This window comes from Melospiza melodia, chromosome 12 (assembly GCF_035770615.1).
Source record: "Melospiza melodia melodia isolate bMelMel2 chromosome 12, bMelMel2.pri, whole genome shotgun sequence".
Lineage (NCBI taxonomy): Eukaryota > Metazoa > Chordata > Aves > Passeriformes > Passerellidae > Melospiza > Melospiza melodia.
In genome coordinates, this window is record NC_086205.1 from 5,734,507 (window position 1) to 5,761,098 (window position 26,592).

The window sequence follows — 26,592 nt, forward strand, 5'->3', positions numbered from 1 at the left end:
TAATAGTCTAATTCTGTTTATGCTGAATAGTAAGTTTTGCACCTTTAGGACTTGTACCAGAGAGTGAAGGGGGGAGAGAAGAAGCTCAGTTTGTTTTCAGACACTGCACTCACTCCTCCACACTCCTGCTCCTGCACTGTGCTGTCTGCGGATGGACAGACAGCAGGACAGAGCTCTCCTTTGCTTTTAGTTAGTTTAGCTAGCTGAGGCAGAGAAGTTCCCTGACTGTGGGGTTTTTTCCCTTTTCTTTGGCCCTGTTTAACCTGCTCTGGATGAACACCCAGGGCAGCACCAGCAGCTGCACCTGAGGCCACCGGGCCGGGCCTGGCCTGGACACTTCCAGCACTGAGGGACTGACCAGAGCCTGAGTGAGCTGAGCTGCAACCCAGGGAGGGACTGTCTCAGTTTGTCATCTCTTTTGGAGCAGCAAGGGGTTCTACTGTTTAATATTGTTTAGGTTTTACTGTTTAATAAACTGGGTTTATCCACTTTTCTCCAAGCAGGTATTTTCTCCTGGACTGGTTGGTGGCTGATTGAATCTGCTTTTCTAGAGGAGCCCCTTTGGGGGTCTCTCCAAAATTTGCTCTGAACCAGAACACACAGACACATCCCATGTCTTCCCAGTGAGCCTTTAGTACAAAACACCACCAGCTGCCCTTCAGAAAGAACAAAAGTGCCAGAGGTCATGGTCCAACCTCCCTGAGAATTCGTTAGGTGAAATGCCCTGATGATCCTATAGGGTGGGTTACACTGGAAAAGCCAAAGCTCTATTGCAATCCCTCTAATCTCTGCCATTTCTGATTCCTTCCATGATCAAAACTGAGCCAGCTTCCAGGGCTGGTGGATCAGGAGCACGTGGCTCCTCATGGCCAAGCAGGGCCAGCATGGGGCAGCACAATGAACAAGCCCTGATGGACAGGAAGGGTGGGAGGGAACCTCTTCCTAAGGCAGTGCTTGGAAAACAGCCTGGCAGCCCTGCCTGGAGCCCAGAGCTGCTGCAGGCAGAGCTGAGCCCAGCAGAACCTGCCATTCCTGCTGTGGGAGATCAGCTGCAGAGCTGCAGCTCCTGGTTCTAAGTCATCTGTGGGCATTCCAGCTCAGGGAGAGCAGTAGATAGCCCTGTAAATGCATGTTGGCAACACTTCCACACAAGTGCAAATGAGCAAACCAACCCCAGGTAAGTTCTGTTATGCTGGAAGATATCTCAATTACAAATAGATCAAAGTAACACTCACCGACCAAATTTTTCAGTGTTCCCTGTTTTTCCTTGTTGAATAACATGAATGAAATCATAGGTGAGTATGAAAGGTACCCGTTCCCTTTTAATTCCAAACTTGGACTTGAAGTTTCCAAGAATATGCCCAAAATCTATGTGAAAGAGCTAAAAAAACCAAACCAAAACAAAACAAAAAACAAGTGAAAAATAATCTTTCCAGTGAAATGTGTCACTTTTCTAATATCTCTACAGGATGCAGGTATCAAGAATAGTTAACTCCTAACATGACTCTCCAAAACCTGTGGTTTCAACCCTTTGGGAGAATTTGGCTCTAAACCACTTCAAGATTTAAAGTCAGTAATAACATCCATACACCTCTGAGTGACCACTGCAGCAAAAGATTCTCTCAGGTTTAAGCTGCTGCTGCCACAGAGAGACAGCTTGGTGGCAGCATCAGACAAAAATGAGCCCAAGGATGAGCCCACAAGGATCAACATCATCACATCCAAGGCCTTCCCACACAAGGACAGAGGCAAAGGGAGCAGAGCTGAGTTAATCTGAAGGACCCTGTGGCAGCTCCCCATGTTAGAATTGAGGTTAAGGACATTTCAGCTTTCTTCCAGGAAGTACAAACTTAAAGAAGAATACTGCAAATGTCTGTAAAGCTGTCAATTTTATAACCCTTGCTGATTTTCTAGAAGAATAATTTCATTTCAATCAGACAAGTTACACTGCAGGGTAACAATTAAGAAAGCAGGTGTCTGGGAGCTCCCCCAGGTTCTGAGTGCACAGCACTGTGCTGCTGCTGGGTTCCACACTGAGCATTCCTGCAGGGCTGAGCTGCACAGACTCACTTCAGGGAAACCACACTGCTCCAAAATGCTCCTCATGGATTTTTAAGGGTGGTCTTTTGCAAGATACCCTAAGACCATTATTATTCAATGAATCTAAATCATTATAAGGCCGCTTGCATGTTCTGTAAAAGCTCTGCAGAACAGCCTCTCTCCATACAGAATTGCTGATGGACCAGGCTGTGCTCTGTCCTTCCCCCAGCATTACACTTCCTTTCCTTGAAGCTCTCTCCAACCCTCAGTGAACCACAGACATCAGTTCTACCCATGTGTGCCTTTCCTTTCCTCATGGCACCAAAGAAATTACAAATTCTGGAGAGAACTCTTGCACACCAAGGTCACCAGAAGTTTTTTTTACCTGCCCATTTTTCCTGACCATGATATTGTCACTGTGTCTGTCACCAATTCCCAGCACATATGTAGCTACACAGTAGCCAGCACAAGACAGAGTAAATTCTTCAATGGCTCGATCCAAGTCCTCTCTGCAACCACAGAGAAAGTTGTATTAGTGCACACTGATGGAATTCATGCCATGCTTTAGCCTCAAAAAAGATTTTACTTGTTTAAACTAGAAGTCCATTAGGATGCTACAAAAACAGAATTACTTGAGAAAAAAAAACACTGTAAAGGTAGCTGTGGAGAACAAACATTATGAAAGGCAACATCAAGGCTTGAGACCCATGTAGTTTCCATGGGTTTGTTTGTGCTGCCAAATTTAATATAACCTACTCAACAGCACACAGCCAAAATGCTGCAAATGCCAGGCCCAAGGGTACCATGAATCTCAGGCAGAATTTGACATGCTAGAAAAACAATTAGCCAGAAACCACACATTCCTCCAGACTGAAAGAGAAATTTCTGAGGAATTTTGTAGCTTATACTATAGCTGAGAGAATAAGTGTAGAAATTACCCTAAATTGTATTCCTTCAGCCAGTTCAAGAGCGCGTCCTTGTTGAAGGCAGCAGCTGCAGCAACGTTGCTGCTGTTTAACTGAATGTCAGCAATGGTTTCTGAGCTAGAAACAGCCTCAATGAGGCCAGAGTGATCTCCAGTTGCCAAGCAGCCATAGGGCAACATCCTGCAAGGAAACACAGAGTCATGTCAGAACCTTAGCCAGCTAAATGCTTCTTTAGGGTATTCAGTGTTTGGAGATGGCTGAATGCTCATGTGAATAGTAAACTCTTAAGGGGCAATATATAGGAATTGTTTGCAAAGTTTAAAGACCAGCAATACATTTAAAACATCTATTTTGTATATAGATGCAAAGAAGAGAGACACTTTAAAAAGCCTAATTTTTCCTTTTTTCTGGAACCCAGTTTCTTGTAACTTCCCAGGATGAGCCACAGAGGGAGCCCTGTGCTTGCATTTTTGAATTCCAGCCCGGACAGACCCTGACCTGCTCCAGTTCATTACCCATAAATTCTTGCTGGAAATGCAAAAGAGGATCTTATCCTTTTCCATCATCTTCCTACTTCAAAGGAAAATGCTAGAAATCCTTCTGAATCTTAACATAGAGAATGTTTTCCAGTTCATACTAAACTGAAGCATAGAAACCCAATGGAAAACAGGAATACATCTCTTAACTGGCTTGGTATCTCAAAACCTGTGCATTCACACACAGTGACCAGTGAAAATACCTCTTACCACGTCACTGCTTTACAGTGAGACACAGTTCAGGATGAAAATCAAGGAGAGGTGTGTATAAATAGCTAAGTGTATCTTTATCTTTTCCCAATCCATTTCCTCCCTTCAGATGCTTAAAAAGCTGAACAGAATGGCAACATCCCATGAGATGGGAGCTCAGCATTTGCAAGGTAAACTTACAGCAAACTTTTCAAAGGCAATGCATCACAAATTGAGCTGTCTGCTCTTGTGCCAGGCAGCTCAGGCCAAGGATACAATCTCAATTGTGGTCATGGTCCATGGGTAACAGAATGAATACCAACAAAAATCTACATTGCAGCACACAAGGTATAGACCAGCACTCGCTGACTTAGAGAGCTGTATAAAACAACTGCAGGACATGAAAATTGATGTGAAAATTTGATCAATTTTCAAATGAAAATTGATCATGAAAATTGATGTCTAAAGGTACGTACATACATACACATAAATATATATATATATATATATATAAAGCTTCACTGCTGGTGAAGCTGTCATTAGTATTTCTATACAAAACTATATGTATTTATGTATATATATAAAGTTTAATATAAGATATCAAATTTAATAGCTACAAAGCATAACCACATCTCTGAACTGACACAGCCCATTATCCCAAGCCATGGAAGAAAAATGAATAAAATTCCTTACAAAATTAAACACAACGTTTTTGCTTCATAGCTATCAGGGGACTGAGCAGTTCTGCACCAAAGGGATAACACAACTGGAGTGGTGCAAGTAGTGATGCCTTGGAGGGGCTGCCTAGAACAGAGGCTGGACAAGATTCAGAGAATAAAGTGGGGATTTATTAAAGGCCTTCAACAGCCACACACCTTGGGCAGTCCCAGCCTCCCAGAGGCTACACCCAAGCTGGACAATGTTGAGAGTTTTTCAGACAATTATAAGTTTCGCCCATTTACATATCAGGGGTTAATTCTCCAATTACAGCTTCAGCTAATGAAGTCATTTACCCCCAGTTTCCTGCCCCCAATTCACTTTTGTTTGTACTTTCAGGGCCTGAGACAGTAAAGTTTCCTTGAGCTTCAGGCCCAGTGGGATTGTTTGGTGTGACCAAAATGTGAAGACAGTAACTCACACTCTGTATGGAGTTCAGAGTTGTGCACTGATGCAGTACAGGATCTGAAAAATATGAAAGCTAAAATCCTAAGGCATCAGAAACAGTAATGATATAGATTGGGATTCTTCCCTACTGGCAACGAAGTGCACTGAAAACCAGATTCAACAGGGTATTTCAAGAGGACTCAACTTCAAAACAACATCAGGAGTGCAGGCTCGGAGCGTTCTTCCCGTTTCTGTTCTGCGCCCTGCCCAGCCCCAGCCCTGTCCCCAGAGCAGGGCTCTCCAGGAGCAGGAGGGTGGCTGGGACTGCCCCTGGGCACGGGGAAGCTCTGCCCATCCTTATCAGCACAGCACAAATGGCAGCCCAAGCTGGCCAGGTTAAAGTGCAGCCTGGCCTCCTCCCACGGCACCCAAGGCAGCGCGCTCGGGCTGAGCCGGGCACACGGCCAACAACTTCCCCTTCAAAAGCAGGCAATGATGAAAGCTGCAGCCCCTGGAGGGCTGTGTGCTTACAACTGCAGGAAAAAACATCCTTGTCAGAGAGACAGTTTGACAGGAGTCAAGTTAGGGACAAATCCTCTGGGCCCTTTCCATCTCATCCTGGTCTTTCTGACTTCAGCATCTGTCAGCAGGATATGCTCCCTGCTTTTTAAAGCCAGCAAAAGCCATGGACAGATCAATACTGAAATCCTGGCTAGGACAGAAAATTCTCTTCACTCATTTAAAACGGTTCTTTATTTCAAGTGTTTAATTCACCAAACCAGTGCCCTTCCAAATACACAAAAAATACTGGTGATTTATCAACATGTTCTCTGTAACTTCAGGTCCAATAGTTTAAAAATGATGACATGTTAAAGAGTTGTAACAAATACATTTTCCAGTATGTGTGTGAACTCTGATTTCACTCATACACAGCCATGTAACCTCAGATCTCACACAAGTAAGGGTGACAAAAAATGAGAGCCCACTATAGACAGGCACTGAAACAAAAAAGTGTTTTGGAGAATGTCCTGCATCTGGTCAAAAAGAAACAAAGTATTAAATATTTTTATGACAATTTACCACAGCAAAGGCGACTTGGCATAGATCAAACTCCTCAAATTCATGATTTTCCGTTGCTGTTGCTTTACTTGTTTCTCCACTAACCCAACTTTGGTGCTATAACAGAGCTAAAGCAGCCCAAACACCTTCTGACACAGGGATTTTCCTGAGAGGTGCAGCACCACAGACCCCACAGCATCCTTGGGAAGACAGATGTTGTGCTCCCCTCTGCTGTGACATGTATTTGTAATAGGTCAGTGTTCAGGTACAAGTTTGTCTTATAAATTAAGGCGTGGAGATTAACTGAAAATACACTTTTTGCTTTGTTCATTTCTCTCTGCTACTTGGATGATGTTTGAGGTAGACTGGCAAAGGCAGAGTGCTCCAAGTGTCAGTGTTTGTCTCGGTGCTGGTCCTGTTCTGGGAAGCAGATCCACCCTACACCCCAGGCTCTCCTCACTGTGCCCACAGGATGAAGGACATGAGGAGCACATGGCGCCATCCTCCTGCTCACAAGTGTCTCCTCTGATACAGCCCCTGCCCTGTTTGTCAGCCACAAGACAAATTAGTTGGCAGTTAAACAAACAAGCAAACATTTCTCCTCCTTCAGCTCTCAAAATCAGTATGTATTTGGCATTTCTCTCTAGAGCTGAGAAATCCCACTGGGAATATCATGCCTGCTTTAGACACAGACTGAGCTTAGCTTTCATTTTCAATCACTGCTAGAGAAGTGAGTGTGGACTGCAGTGCAATTAGAAGGGAACTGATGCTGTCCCCAGCTCAGGGGTGCACTGGCTGCCATTTGATCCATGCCTCATGGAAACTGGACCATCTGCTTGTGGCAAAACATCACTGATGGGGAGTGGTAGCAGCAAGAGCTTCTCTGACACTGCTGCCATGGCTGATGTCCTGCTTTTACTTGGATGGAGTTACCAGATTCTTCACAGTGGAAAAAAGTTGAAAAGTGCAAAATCCATTGTGCATCCACAAATGGAAACGACTTCAGGGAAACTAAGGATGATACAAGGCAACAAGTAAGGACTGCACTCTTTGGAATGGGCATGTGGCACTGTATTTTTCAGGAAAGCAGCTCTTTGACACTAGTTTTTCAGCTGAGACCATGCTTCTCACCCAAGCAAAAAGTAACCACTGACTCCTGACTCACAAACATGGCAAAGAACTCACTCCACCACTGCTGGCTCGTGGATTCTGGAGCTGTCTCTTCTTGAGAGAGATGCAGGCTATAAACACAGAGATGCCAAAGCCTCACCCTGCTGGCTGTGCCCTCATGCTCTGGATGTTCTGAGTGCTGTTTTGGCCAATTCTGTTCTCAAGGAAGGTAATTTCAGAGCCTTCTCTTGGCAAGTGCCTGAATAATCTCTTTGACAGACACTGAACTGTAACCCTGCCTCAATCCCAGGACTTTATTTCATAATGGTAACTATGACAGGATGAATGGAAGGAAGATGCTCCCAGTTAAGCAAACAAATTGAAGAGGCCAAATATAGAACTTCAATTCTCACTAGGAACTTCCCCTTTTCTGCTTTTTTTTCTTCGCAGAGTTTTAAGAAAAATCTTGGACATCAGAGCTACTTTTTTGTTTTCCTTTGTTGTGTTTAAAAAAAAAAGGCTTAGTCAGGAAAAGCATATTTGATGACTCTCATCACTATTCCTGTTTGCTAGGCACGGTGTGTGGCCCAGGCTGGAACCACAAACAGCTTCTGGGAAGGCAGCTACTGAGGAATGCCTCATCTGGGATTCCACAGCTGCCAGAGGCTGTCCTTGCCCCCAAATGCTGGATCAGCCTCCTCAAAGTCAATTTATAATGACATAAATGACCTAAGGTTTCTTCAAGTCAGTGTTCAACTTCACACACACTCAACCATCTCATCACAAGTACATCTTTTCAGAAACAATTTGTAATTCACATTTCCACCTTTCCTGAAGCGTTCTAAGCAACAAGTTGATAATTTTACTTACCTGTGTTGATGTTACATGCCTTATGTAGTTCCCATTACTATACATGAACCACAAAAATTTTAAAAGAGCTCCAAGACTCTAAATGAAGTACTTCAGGCAATATTTAAATATAAGTACTTCAAGACTTGTAAACAAAACTTAGAGAGGACTACAGCTCTTGAAACAGGCATACAAAATTTAATTTATGGCTAAAAATGTTTTCTAATAATATGATACCCAGTACCTTCCTTAGGACTACTTTCCTAAAGTGCAATTAGAATTTGTGAATTATGTTATGTACTGGTTCATAAATTTGGGTGGAAAGGCTTCCCATGTACTAGAGGGTTGTGTGATAACACTGAGCAATGACTGATACTGCTGCTCTTAGGAATACTCCAGTATTCAAAGAAATCACGTTTACCCTACCAAGCATCCAACAGCAAGAAAGCTACTTTGCAAGAGACTTTGGAAGATACAAAGATATTTCTGGCTGGAAAAATGCAACAAGAGAAAGTGAGTTCAGAATTGCAGATGTTCCCAGGGGCTGTAAGCGCTGGTGTGAGCAGCAATGAGAGGTCTGCTCCCAGCAGGAAGGAGCAGAGGTAATACTTCCCACAGCCTGTTCACCTTGGCCATGACAGCTGGGAGCTCTGGGAAGCCTGACAGATGTGTAGAAGAAAAAGGACAGTGGGGAAGGTGCTAAAAGCAGGAAAGCTTTATTTCTCAAAGCAAGCAGCCCTGAGGAGCTCCTTACCGGAGGTTCAGGCCAGCCTCTTTCCACAGAATGTCCATCAGGCGCAGGATCTGCAGTGTCAGCATGTCCTGCCGGAGATCTGCAACGAGAGGTGACACCACTGCCTCAGCTCCTCACACTTCCTGCAGCCCCCAAGGCCTTCAGAAAAAGGCATCTAAAAATACTCAGCCTAAGGGTTAAAGTGGTATTACTCATAATCACATCCTGACTGGCAGTGTCCATGCTTTGAAACTTGAAGAAGATGCTTAATTAGTTTACTGATGTCAGAGTAATCCATGTTTACATGATGGCAATACAAAATAATACCAAAAAACTCAAGTGCAAACATGCCAGTGAAAAAAGAAAAGGAAAAACTGAAAGTTTCTAGCATTGCTTACCATCACCATTTTTAAAGATGATCCCTACATGATCTCCTCCAAACATTTTGTTGTTGTACACTATCCAGAGAGGCTTCATTTTAGAATCCATATATCTACACTTCTCAACACTGGAAGAAAACATGACAGAAGTCTTAGTCAAATAGGAATGATTCACCTGAAAAGATCTAAACATGGTTCAGAACATAAGAGAACAGGTAGACTTCCAGTCTGGAAGTACTTAAATGCTCTGTCTGCTTTCATTCTGCTGCTATGTCATGAGCACTCACCAAGCCATGAACACATTTGTTACATGTGGAATGTATTTGATACTGACTGGTGAATGTATCTCTACTTCTTAAATCAAGCACCCTCATTTTCAGAGAAAATAGTTTTCTTTATATCCTTTCCCATGTATTTTTAGACTTTATATTTAGGTGTTGTGGAAAGTTTTAATGGCCTTTGTGCTTACTGTTAAAAACAGAAGTCAAGAATGCAGTCAAATTCACTTTTAGGCTTACATTTAAATATGTTGACTAAGACAGTATTATGTTTCATAAGACAGTATTACTTTTCATGGATCACAAAAGTCTTCTAATTTAACTGATGCCTTAACCTCAGAAGATGCCCAGCAGAGCTTCTGTCACTACAGGACAAGTTCCCTGTGGCAGCACAGCTGAACGATGCAACCAGAGAAGTTCAGACAGAAATGTGCTCCTGCTTTACTGTTTCCAGGCAAAGCTATGGTGAAATTGTGCTCATTCTCTACTTACTGCAGCTCTGAGAGTATAACAGAAGGGTTCAGAGGAGACTGGAGGTCAGAAAGTGCTTCTCTGTAAGCATTTTGTTTCAAACACGTATGCATTGCATCTTTGCCTTTTGCTTTGCTTTGCTTCATGGCATTCAGCTTAATTAGACTATTTAAAGTCTTCATTTTATTGAGGGCTTCCACCTGAAAGAGATATTTCATTATCAAGAGTTACTGCTTTGATTTGAGATGTAAGATAATGTGAAATCCCATTTCACAACAAAACCAAGTATTAAATCATTCTACAACTTTTTAAAAATGGAAATAATGGACGGAAATTAAGTTGCACATGTTTCAGATATACCATTTTCATAACGATGAGATGAAAGCTCCTAAGCTTTGAGTCACTTTTAAAAGCATGACTTAACATTTCCAAAAAAACGAATGAGGCATTTTAATGTATGACACATTAACACAAATTCCTTCTTCAAAGTACAATTTTTACTTCCCTATTTCAACAAAGCACATAACATAGGTGCCCCCTAGACATACAGAAGTAACAGAAATACTGATTATTTCATATTCTAACAAACTCAGACATTGCTGGAGATGAGCTGTAGATGCAGATACTTCATTGTTCACATTAAGATGCATCCAGCAAGGAATGGCCATGTGACCACTTGCAGACAATTTTCACAGAACAAAGTCTTAAATGTGTGTCATTAAATCCTTCTGAAGTCAGGCAGAACACAAAAGCTTTAATTGGCTAAGGTGTTTAAAATCATAGTATCTCAACTAAGCTAAGTTTTTACCTTAGAAGTGTGTAAAAAGTCAAGGCAATTATTTGCAATAATATTGCTGGGCTAAACTCCTTCTTTCCCTTCTGTTTGGCAAAGTTTTTTACTGTTCCAAAATCTCTGAGGAAATTGGTGATGTAAATGTGTAACACTGACAGAGCAGAGCCCTCTGACAAACCTAGATAGCACATACAGCAAATACAACTTAATACAACATACAACAAATACATCTAAGCAACTTTTTGACCAAACAGCTCTTCTAACAACCAGCTGCGCTTGCACCAGTAAGATGCTGAGCAATACACAGATTCTGTAGCAAACAGCAGCAATGTAACAATTATGAAAGCTCTTTTCTATACAAGGAAGCTTCAGGCTGCCTTACAAGGTGCTGAGTCAAAACTCACCCCTCCCACAGCCTGAACCCTGCCAGGCAGGATGCTGTGGAAATTGTATGGAGTTTGATTATAAAACTGGGCAGTGGAGAGCTGCCAGGTCAGCCATCTGTCAAAACCAAAAGGGCTCTGCTTTTCCACTATTCTAGGAGCTGTACAAACATCAGTGACAAGGGAACAAAATGGAACCTGTGTTGTACAAACAGGAACTTTTTGAAGTATTTCTACTTTGAATTTCTTCCGTGTTTGCACAGTTGGGAATTTTTTTGCCCCTTCTTTGATTGTACTGACATTTGCTTCCTGTAAAGTGCACAAAAACTTTACTGACCTTACATCTATTGCTTAAAGCATTTCACCACCTACTCTTTTTATGATTTTGACAATGCTAACGAGCACACATGGAAGAGATGGTCTTTTCCACGTCCTGTGAGCTGCAGTGATAAAGAGCACAACAGAACATCCCTGTTCCAAATGCTCCCAAAGCAGTTTCAATGCAGACAAACACCACCATCAGTTACCCATCCACTGTGTGGATCTTTGAGACCTGATACTGCAGATACTTTAACTCCAAAGGGAGATGAATTTTCAAATATTTTTAAGATCACGATCTAAATGAACTCACTAAAACCCACATTAGAGACTTCAAACATGATTTGTGAGTGTTCCTTAATGATCTGGTGATATAATTGTTAGTGCTTTCAAAAGCAAACCTCTAGTACTTATTAGGGTATTTAAAAGCAAACATAGGTCTCCTTTGTTCTCTCTTTGTGTTTGTGTGTGTGTGTGTGTGTGTGTGAATGAAAGATCTATATTAACACTAAAATGAGTATTTGGGTAATATGCAACACCTTTTAACAAAAGCAAAAGCTGCAGGAAGTAGTCCTGAAGTATCTAGGTAAAATGTAGAACAAGCTACCCTTACAGGAAGAAAAACTTGAAATGCACAGAAGCTCTTTTTCAGTTAATCCAGAGTCTCTTGTGTCCAGAATACACAGATAGTGCTGAAGGTGTCTCACAGGTCTCAGAGCACTGTAAAACCAGCTCCCTGAGGCCCCACAGCCCTGGCTGCCTTCTGTGCCATGGAGGCTGCTCCATCACTCAGCCCTTTCAATTCCCTGTCTCACTCACGCCTCCTTCTCCTCCACACTGCCCAACTTTGTAAAGGCAGCCAATACATCACAGGATCAATGGAGTCAGGATGGCAGTTCCAGGCTTAGCTGAGTCAGGATGACAGGAAAGGAAAAGGAAGGGCAGTCCCCACCTGTTTAGCCAGCACCTTCATGTGAGCCACGCTGCCCCTGCAGTAAGCCTCCAGGATGAGCCCGAACTGCACCGACACGGCGGGGATGTGAACCTCCGACCTGCCAGGGGAAAAACTGCTCAGCACCCACACAACTGCACCCTCCCAGCCACTCAAACACCAGAACAAACAGTAAAACACCTCACGGGCACATCAAACATTGAAACACCTCATGGTCATGTAGCTGAAACTAGCCAGGTTTCCTTGTTGTCATTATACTGCAAGAGTTCTATTGTCGTTATATTGCAAAGGTTCCACATTGCTAGAATTTCATGTCTCTTTGATGTTTCTCGTAGGCAACTCCTCTAAGCACTGACTCTTTCTTCTTCTCACAGCAGCCAACTGACTCCAGTTCCCTCAACTCTTTTATAACACTCTTCTTATTATCAGCTACAGCTGTGGCCTGTTATAGTCTGGCCTGCTCCTAATCTTTAATAATTAACCCAGCTGCAACTCTTTAGGGGGTAAGATTACTTTCTATACTACCTTTATTTACTTGTATTCTATCCCTCTGTATTTCCTAGGAGATGCTGGAAGGCCTCTGTGCTGGAGACAAGGAGGACAGGCCAGTTTGGATGCAGAATCCTTGTTTGCAGCCCAGGACTGCTCTGGGGGCAGCAGGGCTCATGCCAAGAGGTGCTGATTGAATACCTGCTTCAGCACCCCCTTTTACTCAGAGCAGCTCTGAGAAGTCACTGAAGGGCTGACTTTAAACCACACATTCTCCAACCTTTGTAAGGGAAAAGCCCAATTTGCCTGAAGGAGAACACTTTGAAACAAACCACTGAACTTTGTATCATAGCCAATTATCCTCCAAAACAATTTCATGTAACACTTGCTCTTTTTACCTAAAAATATCAAAACTAATTAATCAACCTATCCAGCCTATTCCAGTCCATTCTAAAAGGCTTTTGCCAGTCATGAAACTGCTCATCAAAAGTAGCAAGAATACACAGAACAGCTTTTACTTTCTGTTAGACTTGCAACAGTAATAATTTTTCCCAACTGTGAAGTATAAATATTGTGCTTTTACTGCACCCACAGCCAAAACAAACACTAGGGGTATTTACAAACCTAACTCATCAGGTAGTCAGAGCTGAATGCAGTTTGGATTTGCTTCATCCAAGGGTAGATTACAGACCACTCTTAATTTATTTTTAATGAGAGGTGTGATCCATAGATGTCAAAAATAAAAAAAATGGAGTTGTGGGCATGATGATAATGGCTCATTTAGAAAAATCCTCAAGAAATCCTATTTGAAAGCCCAATCAGCTCAATAGTTTCAGAGAGATGAAAGGAAAATCTCCTACCTCAGGTGCCAGAACAACATCTGTCCTATTCTCCGATTGCCCAGTGCTCTTTCCAGGAGAAACCTGGAGAGTGCACAATCCAGAAAAGGCTCATACTTGAGGACTTGCACAAGTTGGAGAAGATACTGAGAGAGCTCTTCATCACTAGAATGAGGTACATAAAAGCAGTTAGTAAGAGAGTAGCTAGATTAGTGATATTTCAGAAATTCAGGTGCATATGACAAAATAATTACAGGCTTTGTTTCAATACCAAGAGTCTCCCAGTTTTTCCATCACACAGAGAAGGACAACACACAACTTAGTGCAACTTCCAGATGGAAATAATTCCAGATGCATTCTTAGGATAGAATTCTAAGCAGCCAAATCCCTTGTTTGGATTTGAAAGAAGTCAAAATAATTTATTTTTTTTACCCCAAATGTCTATCCTTGACCATTAGAAATTACTCACTAAACTATTCACCACAGAGAATTCAGAATTCAAGGACAGGAAATGTGCAGTAATGATAATGTTACACAAGTCCTGCCCTAGGTTACAGAGGAAAGCAAATGAAATGCAATAAGGGAAGAAGTGCAGAGAATGAAAACTCTGTGAATCAAAACCAAATCAGTAATTCTCTGATTATTTATTGCATGCTGCAGCTCCCATTCCTATTAAATGGCACAGCAGAGTAGAGGTGGCTGGGTGCCAGGTGTTACAGTACTTGACTCAGGAATATTTCTCCCTTTGTTATTAAAACTCTCAGAGTTTCTCGTTCCCCTTGCCCAAGAAAGGGATGAACACCCAGTCCTCTCTGGGACAAAGGTGCACTGGTGTTCTCTTGCAACATGGAAAATAGTCACAATTTCCTATGAGGTGTCAGAATAAGGTGGTTTTATTCAGCCATCAGTGAGCCTAGCCAGAAATCAGACTGCTTTATTTGGCCACCTATTCATGGCAGGCAGTGTGTTCAGCTCTTTCCTCTCGGCTTCTTTTGTCCTGTGAGCAAAAAGAATGAAGTTTGGTACCCCAGAAAGCCCCACCTACCTCATCTGCCTCAAACAGCCCACGGCATATTCCCTGACATACTGGTCAGGGTAGTTGAAATCCAGCAGCTCCAAAGCCTCCCTGGGCAGCAGCTTGGGCCAGATCTGCAGGAGGGCCTGGAGCTGTTCCAAAAAAAAAGGTGACAGGTAAGGACACAGGTGGACACACTGCTCATAAAGGCACTCACATGAACGGAAGATGGTGACCAGCTGCCATGGGATGGGGGGTGTAAAAAGGAGAGAAATCATTAGGGGTAACTGAGCTCACTTTTGATTATGTTTCTTTCTTACTCTTTCAAATGATGCAGATTATTTTTAATCTGAAAAACCCATTTCTTCACATGTAGACACAATGCACCGTAAACGAAAATTAGGCAACACCTGGTATGTGTGGTTTAACAACAGACACACAAAACCTCTTATTTTTATTGAAAGTGCTCTCATAAATATAAAACCATTTTGCTAACAGTGAAAGTTTTTTACTAAGGATTTAAAAAAAAGGGTTTTGTTGAGAGAGAGCTTTCTTTAGCAAAAACATTTGACGACCTCAACTGATGGAGCCTTTTTGAACATTCACTGTGAATATTAATGAGCTTAAATTGAAAAAAAAATAGGTTAGGTATTAAAACAAATAAAGAATCTCTAGACTGATGCAATAATGTGCTGGGAAAAAAATTACAGAATACAGTGATGCATAACTTTGGACTACCAAAGAGAACAACATTTAGATGCCTCACAAAGTAATCTGATTTTATTGCATTGTTATGAAGCTCACAGCTACCTGCTGAGAGCAATATGTATAGAGTTGTGTCACTGAAACAGTGCACTATAGATACAAATAAACACTTTAATGCACATTAATACACATATAAATGCATATTAGTATAAATTCAGTGTATCAACAGCACAAGATGTTTCTTTCTGTAGGAACAAGTCATGATAATAACACAATTCCCAACAAATTAGATAATACAGGTTATTTTATATTTCAATAGCAACTTATAAAAGCTGAAAAATTAAGAAAATCTTGTTTTTCTCCCGATTTCATAATGATTTAGAGCAGTGAAAAACATTTATTTCTACTCTGTCACCCATCAACTCCTGCTTCCAGTTCCAGTAGGACAAACAGGAGTTCACATTCTCAGCCCACATTTAACAGGCATGTTCATAACACCATTTATACACCTTGGGGGCAGATTCTGAACTGAGTCATCATTTTTGTGACATTCAGAAGGCAAGAAATGGGCATGAATCACATCACAAAGCCAGGGCTGTGCTGAAACTCCACAAGTGGAGGAAAGGACCAGCTAAGCCATGGGCAAATGGTGTAAAGTAAAACTAAAGCTGTTTTAAACATAGATGTCACATTCCCACAGAAAAATACACTCAAAAATACACTCAAAAATCTACTGACCCAGCAAGGATCAGTGATGCCAGTCTTGACTGCAGCCACCAACATTTCCATAGCAAGAGCTGGCACTGAAACTCTGCAGGCAATACTAACCCTGAGCACATATTTAATACACAAGGCAGACACTGAAAATGCAAACAGCAGCTCTGCTTTTGTCAGCTCTTCTTGTCAGTCACAGACTCCAAAACAAAACTATCAGAATTTCTATACAATCTATTGTAAATCAGGTGCAGAACCAGCAAAAATATACAGCTATTTTGTTAATACTGAATGACTGAAATGGAGAAACTGAAATAGTCTGAAAAGATGAGCTCACATGGCCCCACATGCCTCATACATCAGGCAGTGAAAGTCATGGTCCACAGCATGAACATTTACTGGGAAGAAGATCTGAAAATACAGAGCTCCTCCCTTTGCTGAAATCATTGCACAGGTGGTTACAATGAGAATGAACAATGCATGTTTCAGAGAAAACATGAATTTGGCCTTGGTGTATCAATATTTTCTTCTGTAAAGAAATAACCACAATTTCTTCCCTAAGAAGACTGTATGAGACAATACAATTAAGCACAGGCAAGTATTTTTATTCCAATTATTTTCAGTATTTCAGTTGTCCTTTCTCTACTTCTCATTAATGATGGTGTCACTTCACTGAAAGCAAGTGGATTTAAAAAAAAATTATTTTAATGTTTTTGTTTTAATTCTGCTTTGGGAATAAATACTGCCTGAGAATTCTCTTAACAAGTTTTACCACTCTGCTACTCTGCTGAGCAGGGAGGTTATGGCAGCAGTAAGAGCAATTCCTGCAATGCAACCACTCTACTAAAATCTTGCAAATCCAATGAGGGCTTGGTAAATAATGGTAAATAATTCAGGAAAGCTGCTTGAATCCACTGAACATAACCTCAGGGACCACTGAACTGACAGATGAGAGATAATTACAATCAAATAAGAGAGAGTCCACTTCTAAAAGAGCTTTACTATTTTTAAGCTGCATTAAATAAAACCAGGAATATAGTTATTAAGTCCATTTGCTTACAAACACCTGATGTTTGATTGCTTTTTCTTATAAACAGCTGATGTTTGATTGCTTCTTTGAGTTTTGTTGCTTTGTTGTATTGTGTTAGGGGTTTCTTGAACTTCTTTCTTGAAGTGTCAAGACTTCCTGAAGTACATCTAAATATGGGCATTAAAACAACTTTTGGTACAACAGCATGCACATTGTAGCAGACAACTACAGCTAGTACAGCAAGGATTTCATTTTAAGGGAAAGTAAATTATAAATCCTGATCATTTTGGAATTCCTAAAATGAATGAGGCTGTCTTGCCTTACCTGAAAAGGTAAGTCATTAGGAGCACTGACATGTTTATGTACTACAGAAATATTCAGCATGTTTAAGGTAAGATCTCATTTTTCAGAGACTCTCCACACTGCCAAAACCAATATTATGATATAAACTGCACTATTGTCTATAGATAAGCAAACATAAATACTATATTCCTTCCAGAAAGTACACAGTAACAAGACAACAACATATTTTCAGCCATCTGTTTAAATAAAAAGTTTTATGCAAATATAATATTTAATGTTTCCAAGTGTAAAGGACTTTGGGCTGTCAGCTAATATCCATACTCCAAGTAAGTTTTCAAACTTGCCCCAAGGGCCATATTTTAAAGCCCCAGAACTCAGAATGCCTTTTCCTTCACATATTTTAAGGTGTAAACAAGTGCCTGCTTGTATTTCTACAGTTTTGATTTCCAGACAACTTTGAATAATGAACAATAAATTCAGAAGCAATGGAACTACTAAGGAAGGGGATTCTTGCACAAGAAAGAACACAAGTGAGCAAGGAATGTGTGGGTGCTCCATTTTGTTAGTGTAGTGTTCATGGCACAGACAAGGAGCTGGGATGAAATTCCATTTATTTTCATTTAAACTTACACATCTAGCTGGGAGGAACGATGCAGCAGAAAATGAACTCTCTGCTGGAGCACACTAGGAGCCTGACTGGATAATCACAAAAATCATAAAATGGATAGACAGAAGATGGATTTTCATGGAGTGGCTGCCTTTTCTTCCAAGAACACATAGCCTGTAACAGGTGAAGGTCAGAAAACTAAGGGGCAATAGTTTTCTACAATCAGTCATAACCCTTCACAGCAAATGCTTTTTAGCTCTGAGTTTATAAAAATCAAAAAAGGTAGTTGAAAATTTTTAAAATGAGACTTGGGGAAAGACATGAACATTATCTCAGTGTACTGGTCTACAAGAAGGTGAGCATCATTTACATCTGAATTCTGTCAGGAAGACCAGAACAACATCAGTGCTTGGTAACTTGGGCCAGACTTCATAGTCTGGCTCAAACTTCACTGTACACAATCTGACTAAAACCTTTCAATTCCAATCCAGAAACCTGTTACTTTATTGTTTTTAAAACCATTCTATCAAGCAGGGATGGTCCTACTATGAGCTCATATAATTTTTCCTGTATTAAAGTTCAACCTATTCTCCAAAAGTGCCCCAAGAGTTGGATTCTGCTTGAGTGAATACAGCAAAAGGCAGCAACACCAACTTCTTTCCAGTGTAGTGTAAAATAACCTTGCACATCTGTGCAGCAAACAAGTGAACTAATTTTACTGAAAATGCACCTTGTATCACAGCACCAGCCTCATGTCCCTAAAAGTTATTTTAAAGAGACTATTTGGTCAAAGAGACAGGATGGGAATCATGTGTTTTGTAGCACTGGTGGGTCTCATTTCTGTCCCTTGGTGAGTTTTAATTACCCAGTCTGAGATCTGGATTTTATAGTATTTAAGCAGCTTAACAATTTTCACAAGAAGTTTTATTTCAGATCTTGATTTACAAAGTTTTTCCTTAGAATAGCCTTATAAAAAACATTCTTGCTGTGAGGGTGGTCAAGCACTGGACTTCTTTGCCCAGAGCCTGTGGAATCTCCAGTGGTGGAGGTACTCCCAACTCACAGGCTGACCATGCTGGAGCACAGGGCTGCACTGGATCAATCTGGGAAATTCTTCCTTTTAGCATCAAATTTGAGCATCAGCCTGTGTAAATGTGTTTTTCTTGTCATTCAGAGGACCCCTGAAATGCATTTTGGTTTTGGTTTATGGAGCTTTTTTTGAGAGAATAAGTTCTTTACGTGTCCAGGCTGCAGAAGTTAGACAAGGAGCTCCAGCTTGCACAACAGCACCATTTCAAACTGGCTACACTTGGGAAAGAAATCCTATTTCCTGATGACTTAATTGAAGCTTTTTTCCCCACCAACATTGTCTTTTCCCTTACCTGAGCAACATCTTCAAGTTTGTTCCACTTTAAAGAGAGCAGCAGTTTTGGCAACGATTGTGGGAAATTTTCACGACAGTCATATCGCAAAGTCCAAATGAGATCCATTTCATTTTCACAAAGCTGAGATAAAGGATCTCTTTCCATTATATCTTTTAGCACAACATAAAACTTCTTACCACCTCGACCCTAGGAAACGAGACACGTATAATGTGATCAATTCAGGAAGAGTCTGGTATGGTATCTCAAATACCAGCAACCCTACAGCAGAAAGAACATCAGATAAAAACTCATGAAACACAGGGAAATCACCACTGTGCCTTTCTCTCAGATTCCTTACTGTAGACACTGTCAGTAACAGATTCCAAATGCAGTGTGCAGAACTTTCTGAAAAAAATAACTCAACTTTAGAGTTAAGGACGCTAGATGGCAATATTTCTGTATTTCAACTCCAACATGGAGCACTCTCATTTAGGAGGCATATACTTTCTTCTTCTGTTTTTCAAAATGAGCAAATTTAGATACATAAATAATAATTTCTTCTCATTAGCAATGAAAAAATACTTTTGCAACAATCAAAAGAAAACACATTTGCCAAGTAGACATACATTTATTTTGACATTCTAGTCCTAAACTGTTTTTCAGCTCTAATGTAAATCTTAGCTGTCTTCCAAATTCAGAGTATGTAAAGCTTTTTGACAAAATATAGACAAGTCCAAAATATACTGGGAAAAGCAGATATACATCTGAATTTTAAAGCAGTTTATCAAAGTGAATTATGTAAGATAACAGAGCCAGTAGAATTACTATTTGAGCAGTTGACTTATTTATTTCTAGACTGATGCAGAAGATAAGAAATAAATAAACCCAGAAAATTAATTTTAAAATAGTCTTTAGATGATGCTCACCGCCATTGCAGCATTGTCACTGTTTCTTGCAATCTCAGCTGCCTTTTCAAGTATCTGCAAGAAGTTGGTTTTAAATACATTAGATTTAATCCCAAATGTGACCACATTGCTAGAATAAGCATTACAGAAACAAAAGCAGATAAGGAAATGTTGCTATATTTTAGGTAGTTTTGTATATCCAGTGGTATAACATGGCCTTATGTGTAGTGTCCCCTTTCCCACCTGCAGGACCAGGGAGATCAGGAACAGCAGTGCTTAGGATGACCTCCATTATTTCCTCTTTCATCACTCCTGGGCTAAATTAAACAGCCTTCCTGGTGACATCTTGCTTTCTGTTTCTGCATTTCCTCCTCATTTTTCATCACAGAAAATCAGTTCCTCAACTCTAACTTACCCTTTGCTTTCTCCCCTCTACTTGTGCAGTTTCCAAGGGCACAGTTTCCATGCCCATGGATCCATGCTTCTAGCCCTCAATCCCAGTAAGAACCCACAAGCCCAGTCCTTTCACCATGCTCTCAGACTGCCCATATGATCTCAGTCAGTGTGTCCATGTATTTCTCTAGATCTTGGATCTCCTGTCCTTTTTTTTTCTTTTGAACATTTGTCTTGGTTTTTGAAGTTCAGGCAATAACCCCTAATGGAGAATTAAGTCTAGAAGTAAATGCAGTTCTTCAAAGTGCAATCTGCACATTACTGCAACCAAGCCAGGTGTTACAATGCTGAGCTGGCCAGGTATGTCTGATGCTGCTGCTTCAAGGAACAATGATATCATGAATTAAAATCTCAATAAAGAAAAAAGTCTAAGGAACTCCAGCATCTCATTTCCCTGAGAGCTCTGCCTGTCCTGACACCCAGGAATACAACAGCACCCCAGCTGGTCTGGGAGTCACAGGCCATCAAGACTTGTGTTGTCTTTCCTCAGACAACACAAGAAACAACAAAAGACTGCAATAATCAGAGCATAAATACCCAGCAGCTAAAATCCCTAGAAAGGCATCCTAACTTGTTTTATTTCTTTTCTCTGTATGAAACTCTCATTAATATCATGTATTACATCTGCTACTTGGCTACAAAGCTTATTTACATACTGTGTGTGAAAACATGCATAAACAAAACCACAGTGTCCTAATTCTACGTTTGATTCTCTCCTCCCCCTGCTTTGCAGAGTTTCTCTGTGTGCAAATAAATTTTCAAAGTCTTTGCAAGCCCAGCTTTGTTCTGTGAACCCGAGCCCCATGATGTGCCTGCAGCACTGGCCATGGACCAGCCCCACACGTGGCTCTTGTCTCAGACAAGTTTCTTATCCCTGCTCCAGGCTCTTTTGTTCCCTCAGCCCCCAAAAAGCTCCTCACTGTGCAAGCAGCATTGCACAGCCCGCTGTGCAAGCAGGTTGATGGGATGATTGAAAAGATCCATCTATTTTTGCACATTATGTTTCTCAAAACACAAATCTGGCATCTCGTTCTTTGTTTTCTTGGCAGAAACCAGCAACAACACTGGGAAAATGAGAAGCAGCCATAGAACAAGCAAGTCTCAGCTGGAGCATTGTAAGAGACAGATCCTCAGCTGATGTAATTCCAGCAGCTGCAACATCACTCCTCATTCAACAGAACCTTCACCAAGAGGATCTTTGGGAGATTGAGTTGAATGAAGCTGAAAGTCACAAGGGATGAAGACCATTAGACCCCACCTTAATGTCACTACACTCTGCCTCACCCAGTAAAATATTGGCTGCATTCAGCCCAGGCTTTTAAGTTCCTTGGTATTGCAGTGACAAAGAAAAGAAACACCAGAGCCAGAAGAAATATGTGATTACTAAAAAAAACACACTTTTACTTAGTCTGTCTAATATGTACATTCATTTTTTTCTTTAAAAGTTAAATACTCATAAGTGTAATGAGTAAAAAACTTAAAGTAATACCAAAACTGGATAAAATATGTCCACTATGAAGCATTAACTGGTTAGCCATAAATAAACAGCAATTGGTCAGTACTGGTTTAGCTCTTACTGCATTTCCAATGCTGTTTGAATAAAAGAAAAAGTACTGTGATGACAAGGAAGGGGAAACACTATTAACCCCAACTGAAACAAAAGAAATGCTATCTTGTTATTTGATTTCATTTTTATGAACCTTAAATGCCAAATCTGCCTTTGAGCAAGATGATAAAACTTGGTAATTTCAGTCTTGTTCACACCTCCTGAAGGTGCAAAATCCTCCAAAAAGAAAAAGAACCAATTTCTGTAGGTTGTTACTGACTTTCCCCAAACCAGAATTCAGACTAATGTGTACATGAGTTAAGCCTGACTTTTATAATGTAAAATTAGCAGTCTGTTTTAAGACTTATTTCATTACTTGTTTCCAGGACTTAGCCTTTTTTGCTAGTTTCTAAATGATTTTCCATCTATCCTTCACACTACAGAAATAACCATGTGCATTCCAAATATACACTTCCTTTCTAGACAGATTCTTATCTTCATCTGTAGAAAACTGCAGGGCCACTTCAGTGGATTTATTCCAAGAGCAGACCTTCAGAAATCCCTTTGCACACAGTGTTAAGAGTCCATTTATCTTTCAAAGGACTTGAGCTCACAGGGCAGTGTCCCAAAGAGTGCCTAACACACATTTGTACCAAGAGAGAACAGATCTTTATAGATCACAGGCAAGAACAGTTTGAAGGTTTCCAGAATAGCTGATAAATTTAGCTTTTTGTAGAACCATTCATACAGGAAACTGATTTGCTTTTGACCTTCAAAAGACCATGTAGAGACCACTTTTAAAAAAGTGTACAACTTCAAAATAGACCCTGAAGTCAAGCACTGCCACTCATGCAGTGCAAGTTTAACAAACTGCAGTATAGTGACTAAAAGGCAGGAAAAGGGGAATTCACTGGAAAAGGCAGTGTTGAAAGGAAAGAAAAAACAGTTATTTCCACATAGGCATTCATGACTGCTCTTTAGGTCATCCCTTACCTTATCAAAGGGAGGGTAATTAATGGGCTGTTTTGAATATTCCTGAAATCTAATGTGCAAAGCTGTTGCATTTTCAGTGTAAGGGTTGGTCTGGACGGTTCCCATGGGATTCAACATTTCTTCAAGTTCATCTGAAACACAGAGAGAACAGGCCAGCATGCAGTAAGAAATCACTTCCTTATAAAATGGACAGAGCACGTTCTGCTACACAGCACTTTCAGTGCAATGCTCTGTATTTCCAACATAAACCACCTCCTGCATTCCCAAATGTTGGATTATCACCCCATGAGAAACTGATTTCCTTAAGGAAACATAATAGTCCAGGGAAGCTGAGCTATCCCCACACTGAAACAAATCCAAGTGAGATCTGCAGCTTCTGCAAAGCAGGACAAACCCTCTGGATCATATGGATGAAACTTTTAGAACACTACTTCTTGGCTCTTCCTCTTTCCTGCTAAACAATACTTTCAGGAAAGAGATTAAAATGCTGTATATATATCCACATAAAAATTACAAGTATAAAGAGATTATTACAAGAGATCTGAACATGCATACAGTAAATATACTGTTCTTGCACCCACTCTTTCCCACAGCCAAAGTCCAAATCTGAAAAGCTAAGGTTTACCAGGAAATGATGACCAGCTGTGCAGTACCAGTTCTCCATTCCTCAAGTGTCCTTTATAATCAAACACCATGGTATTCACCCAGGCTACAGGATAATGCTGCCAAAGGAAAGAATTGTTATATGGAAATGAAGATGCCAGCAAATATTATAGAGAAAACACTGCAAATACATAAAATTGAGAGGATGGCTTGGAGCTTTTTCCAAATGGTAATACCTTTCAAAAAAGAAATTAATCACTGAGAAATATCAAAAGTTTTCATACCAAGATGTGCAATTCTTAATACATACACTGCTTTTAATGTCTTTGCATTTTGCATTCTTGAGCACAAGTGAGGACAAGGAAAGATTTCTGGATGCTCATGTTGATATAATTGGGAGGTCACTCAAGAAAAACACATGAGATAATTACCACTTTTCCTGCTTTCCTAATGGTTTGGTATTTGGAAGGATTCATTGCCTTGGTGGACTTTTTAGTTTTCATCTTATCCATGACAGCATAAACAGCAAAGCAGAGCCTTGCCATCCTTGGCAGATCACAGACATTGATTTCAAACTCCAGCACTTCATTCCAAACGTGGTCACTTCTCCCAGATATTTCTGTGCTCACAATTGTTTTACAAAGGAGCTCTGTGCCATGGAAAAGACCAGCCCTAACATGAACCTGCCACAAAGAAATGAGAGGTTTTAAGATTATCACAGAACCTACAGAATTCTGCATAGAATAATATATAGAACATACATACATATTAATTCCATCAAACAAACAACTAAGCACAGTGAAGAAGTTAAGACTGATTTTCTGAATACAAATTAAAATCTAAAATTCTCTTTAGAAGCAACTTGTGCTTCTAAATGAAAAATGTTTGGGGTTTTTTTTCAGCTTAAGGAAAAGCTCACTTTTTATTGAAACTATTTCTAAAAATGTATAGAGGGAACACTGCTGACCCTAACATCAGGAGTCACCTGCAGTAATAATAACAATGCACAAGATTTCCAGGGTTTGTTTTGTCTTTAGCACCCAGGAACCAACAAAACCAGGTAGCATGAACAATTAAAATAAGGATCAGGAAAGGAGAAGGACAACTAGACAAAGAACCTGGAGTTACTGGCACTGAAATTAAACTCATTACATGTCAATGCTAAGATGTTTTTCTGTTCTTTCTTCATTTTTCTGTTTCATTTCTACATTTCTGTTCCATAACATATATACACAGAAAACTGCAGAGTGAAATGTGCCAACTTCTTTCAGGTGGCCTTCCAAAATATCAGTGAGAGAGAGAGACAGAGAGAGAAAACCCCACAAATGTAATCTTTTGGCTCAACACCAAAAAGAAATCCTCAATGTTAAACAAGTCAAAGTGATCTGATGTTTCAGGTTCCCTCTATTTCTGAATCAACCTTCCTCATATACACTTTAAGCCATCATATTATTGCTGAGCACTGCAAGGCAAAGAGAGAGATATTAAATTTGATAGTGGCTTTGGGTAAAAAAAATAATTCACCTCTTTAATCCTATGACTTCTGATCCTGTTCATGTAAGGGTTTGAACCCCAATTTTTTTCTCTTCATTCCACCATGCCCCTTTTTGAATGAGATGGTGTGTACTGATGGGGTGGCCCAAAGACCAAGAGAAAAGAAAGGCAATTTTCAATGTCATGTATTTGGAAAATGGGGTGTTGGACTGCTGGGTGAGGTCACTTGTGCCCTAGGTGGATGTCCCCAACCCAGCTCACACTGGGGCAGTGCTACCCAGCTGACAAATGTTTTGTTCCCCACTACAAACACTGCATTTGTGAACCTTGGTGGTGGGTTCAGCAGAAATGGATGAATATTGGCTTATCCACAGCACAGTGGGGCTAAAGGAACAATGGCAGTGAATTAAACAGCCTTAGAATCAGGACTGGAAAACAAATACAAAATTGTCACTATTGAGAGTGTAACACTGCAGACAAACAAGGCAGGGAAGCATACACAGGTTTGCAGGGTCACTGCATTTATTCCTGTCCTAGGTTATCCGCAGGAATTTAATTTTTCAAGACTGAAAAGCATTGAAAATACTAAATAACATTTAGATAGTGCCCACAGGTGCCAGTATGAAGGAACTGCCCCTTTTTCCTGTTTTTCTCAAGCTTAGAAAATACTTTGTTTTTCCCCTAAAAGCATAGTGAAATGAACCAAAAGTCACTTTTCTAAGCATGAAAAAACCCACCCTAGAAACTCCTGACAGCTATGTTCCTTCCAGAATCCTCCAGCTCTTTTATCTTTCCTTTTAAAAACTTAAGGGTCTACAGAGGAGGGTTTAGAAGATATTGGGACTAGCTAAATAATGGTTTAGACAAAAAAGAGGAAAACATCTGGTTTCCACAATCACAGCGTCTTGGGTACTAAAATGTAACTATGGCTCATTTATCTGTAATGTAGAACTTCTTTTTGGTGTTGACCAAAATGTAGGATTGTTAATTTACAAGGAGGTTGTAACAACAGTTTTGAAAGAAAAAAATGCACCAAGTACCCTGAATATATGATGAGAACAGAAAATATCAATGGTTAACTAGGTATCTTCCTTGTCTACAGGATTGGCTACACAATTCACTGATTTCTGAACAAAATAAAGGAGTTTAATGCTGTTGTACCTCACAGGCAAGTGTTTTGTAAGGCATTAAAGTAGCTGAGCAATAAATCCCCACGTGTTAACAACTTGTGGTCTGTATAGCAGTCAGTAGCCCAGTCATGTATATTTTTACAGGAAATGATACTCCAGCTTTCTTTCTTTGTGCTCCTCATGTGTAGAAAATAAAAGACAGATTGTATAGAAGCATACAGCCCAAGTTTAGACATAGAGAATATATTCAGGACTACTAAAATACCATGTTGCACTTTAAA

The 26,592-nt window shown here is 40.4% G+C and overlaps 1 protein-coding gene across 3 annotated transcripts in view; it reads right to left on the reverse strand.

The window, feature by feature from the left end:
- Positions 1 to 26,592, reverse strand: part of PIK3CB (phosphatidylinositol-4,5-bisphosphate 3-kinase catalytic subunit beta) — a 92,740-nt gene that overhangs the window by 2,444 nt on the left and 63,704 nt on the right. For all 3 annotated transcript variants that reach the window (XM_063166514.1, XM_063166515.1, XM_063166517.1), the window contains 14 exons: positions 24,119 to 24,370; positions 23,710 to 23,806; positions 23,085 to 23,215; positions 20,114 to 20,167; positions 19,206 to 19,394; positions 14,495 to 14,616; positions 13,471 to 13,614; positions 12,122 to 12,221; positions 9,697 to 9,875; positions 8,945 to 9,054; positions 8,568 to 8,646; positions 2,979 to 3,146; positions 2,426 to 2,549; positions 1,236 to 1,381 (listed from right to left, as the gene is read on the reverse strand). In XM_063166514.1, the coding sequence (XP_063022584.1) occupies positions 1,236 to 1,381; positions 2,426 to 2,549; positions 2,979 to 3,146; positions 8,568 to 8,646; positions 8,945 to 9,054; positions 9,697 to 9,875; positions 12,122 to 12,221; positions 13,471 to 13,614; positions 14,495 to 14,616; positions 19,206 to 19,394; positions 20,114 to 20,167; positions 23,085 to 23,215; positions 23,710 to 23,806; positions 24,119 to 24,370 (1,895 nt within the window). The remainder of the gene's footprint in view (positions 1 to 1,235; positions 1,382 to 2,425; positions 2,550 to 2,978; positions 3,147 to 8,567; positions 8,647 to 8,944; positions 9,055 to 9,696; positions 9,876 to 12,121; positions 12,222 to 13,470; positions 13,615 to 14,494; positions 14,617 to 19,205; positions 19,395 to 20,113; positions 20,168 to 23,084; positions 23,216 to 23,709; positions 23,807 to 24,118; positions 24,371 to 26,592) is intronic.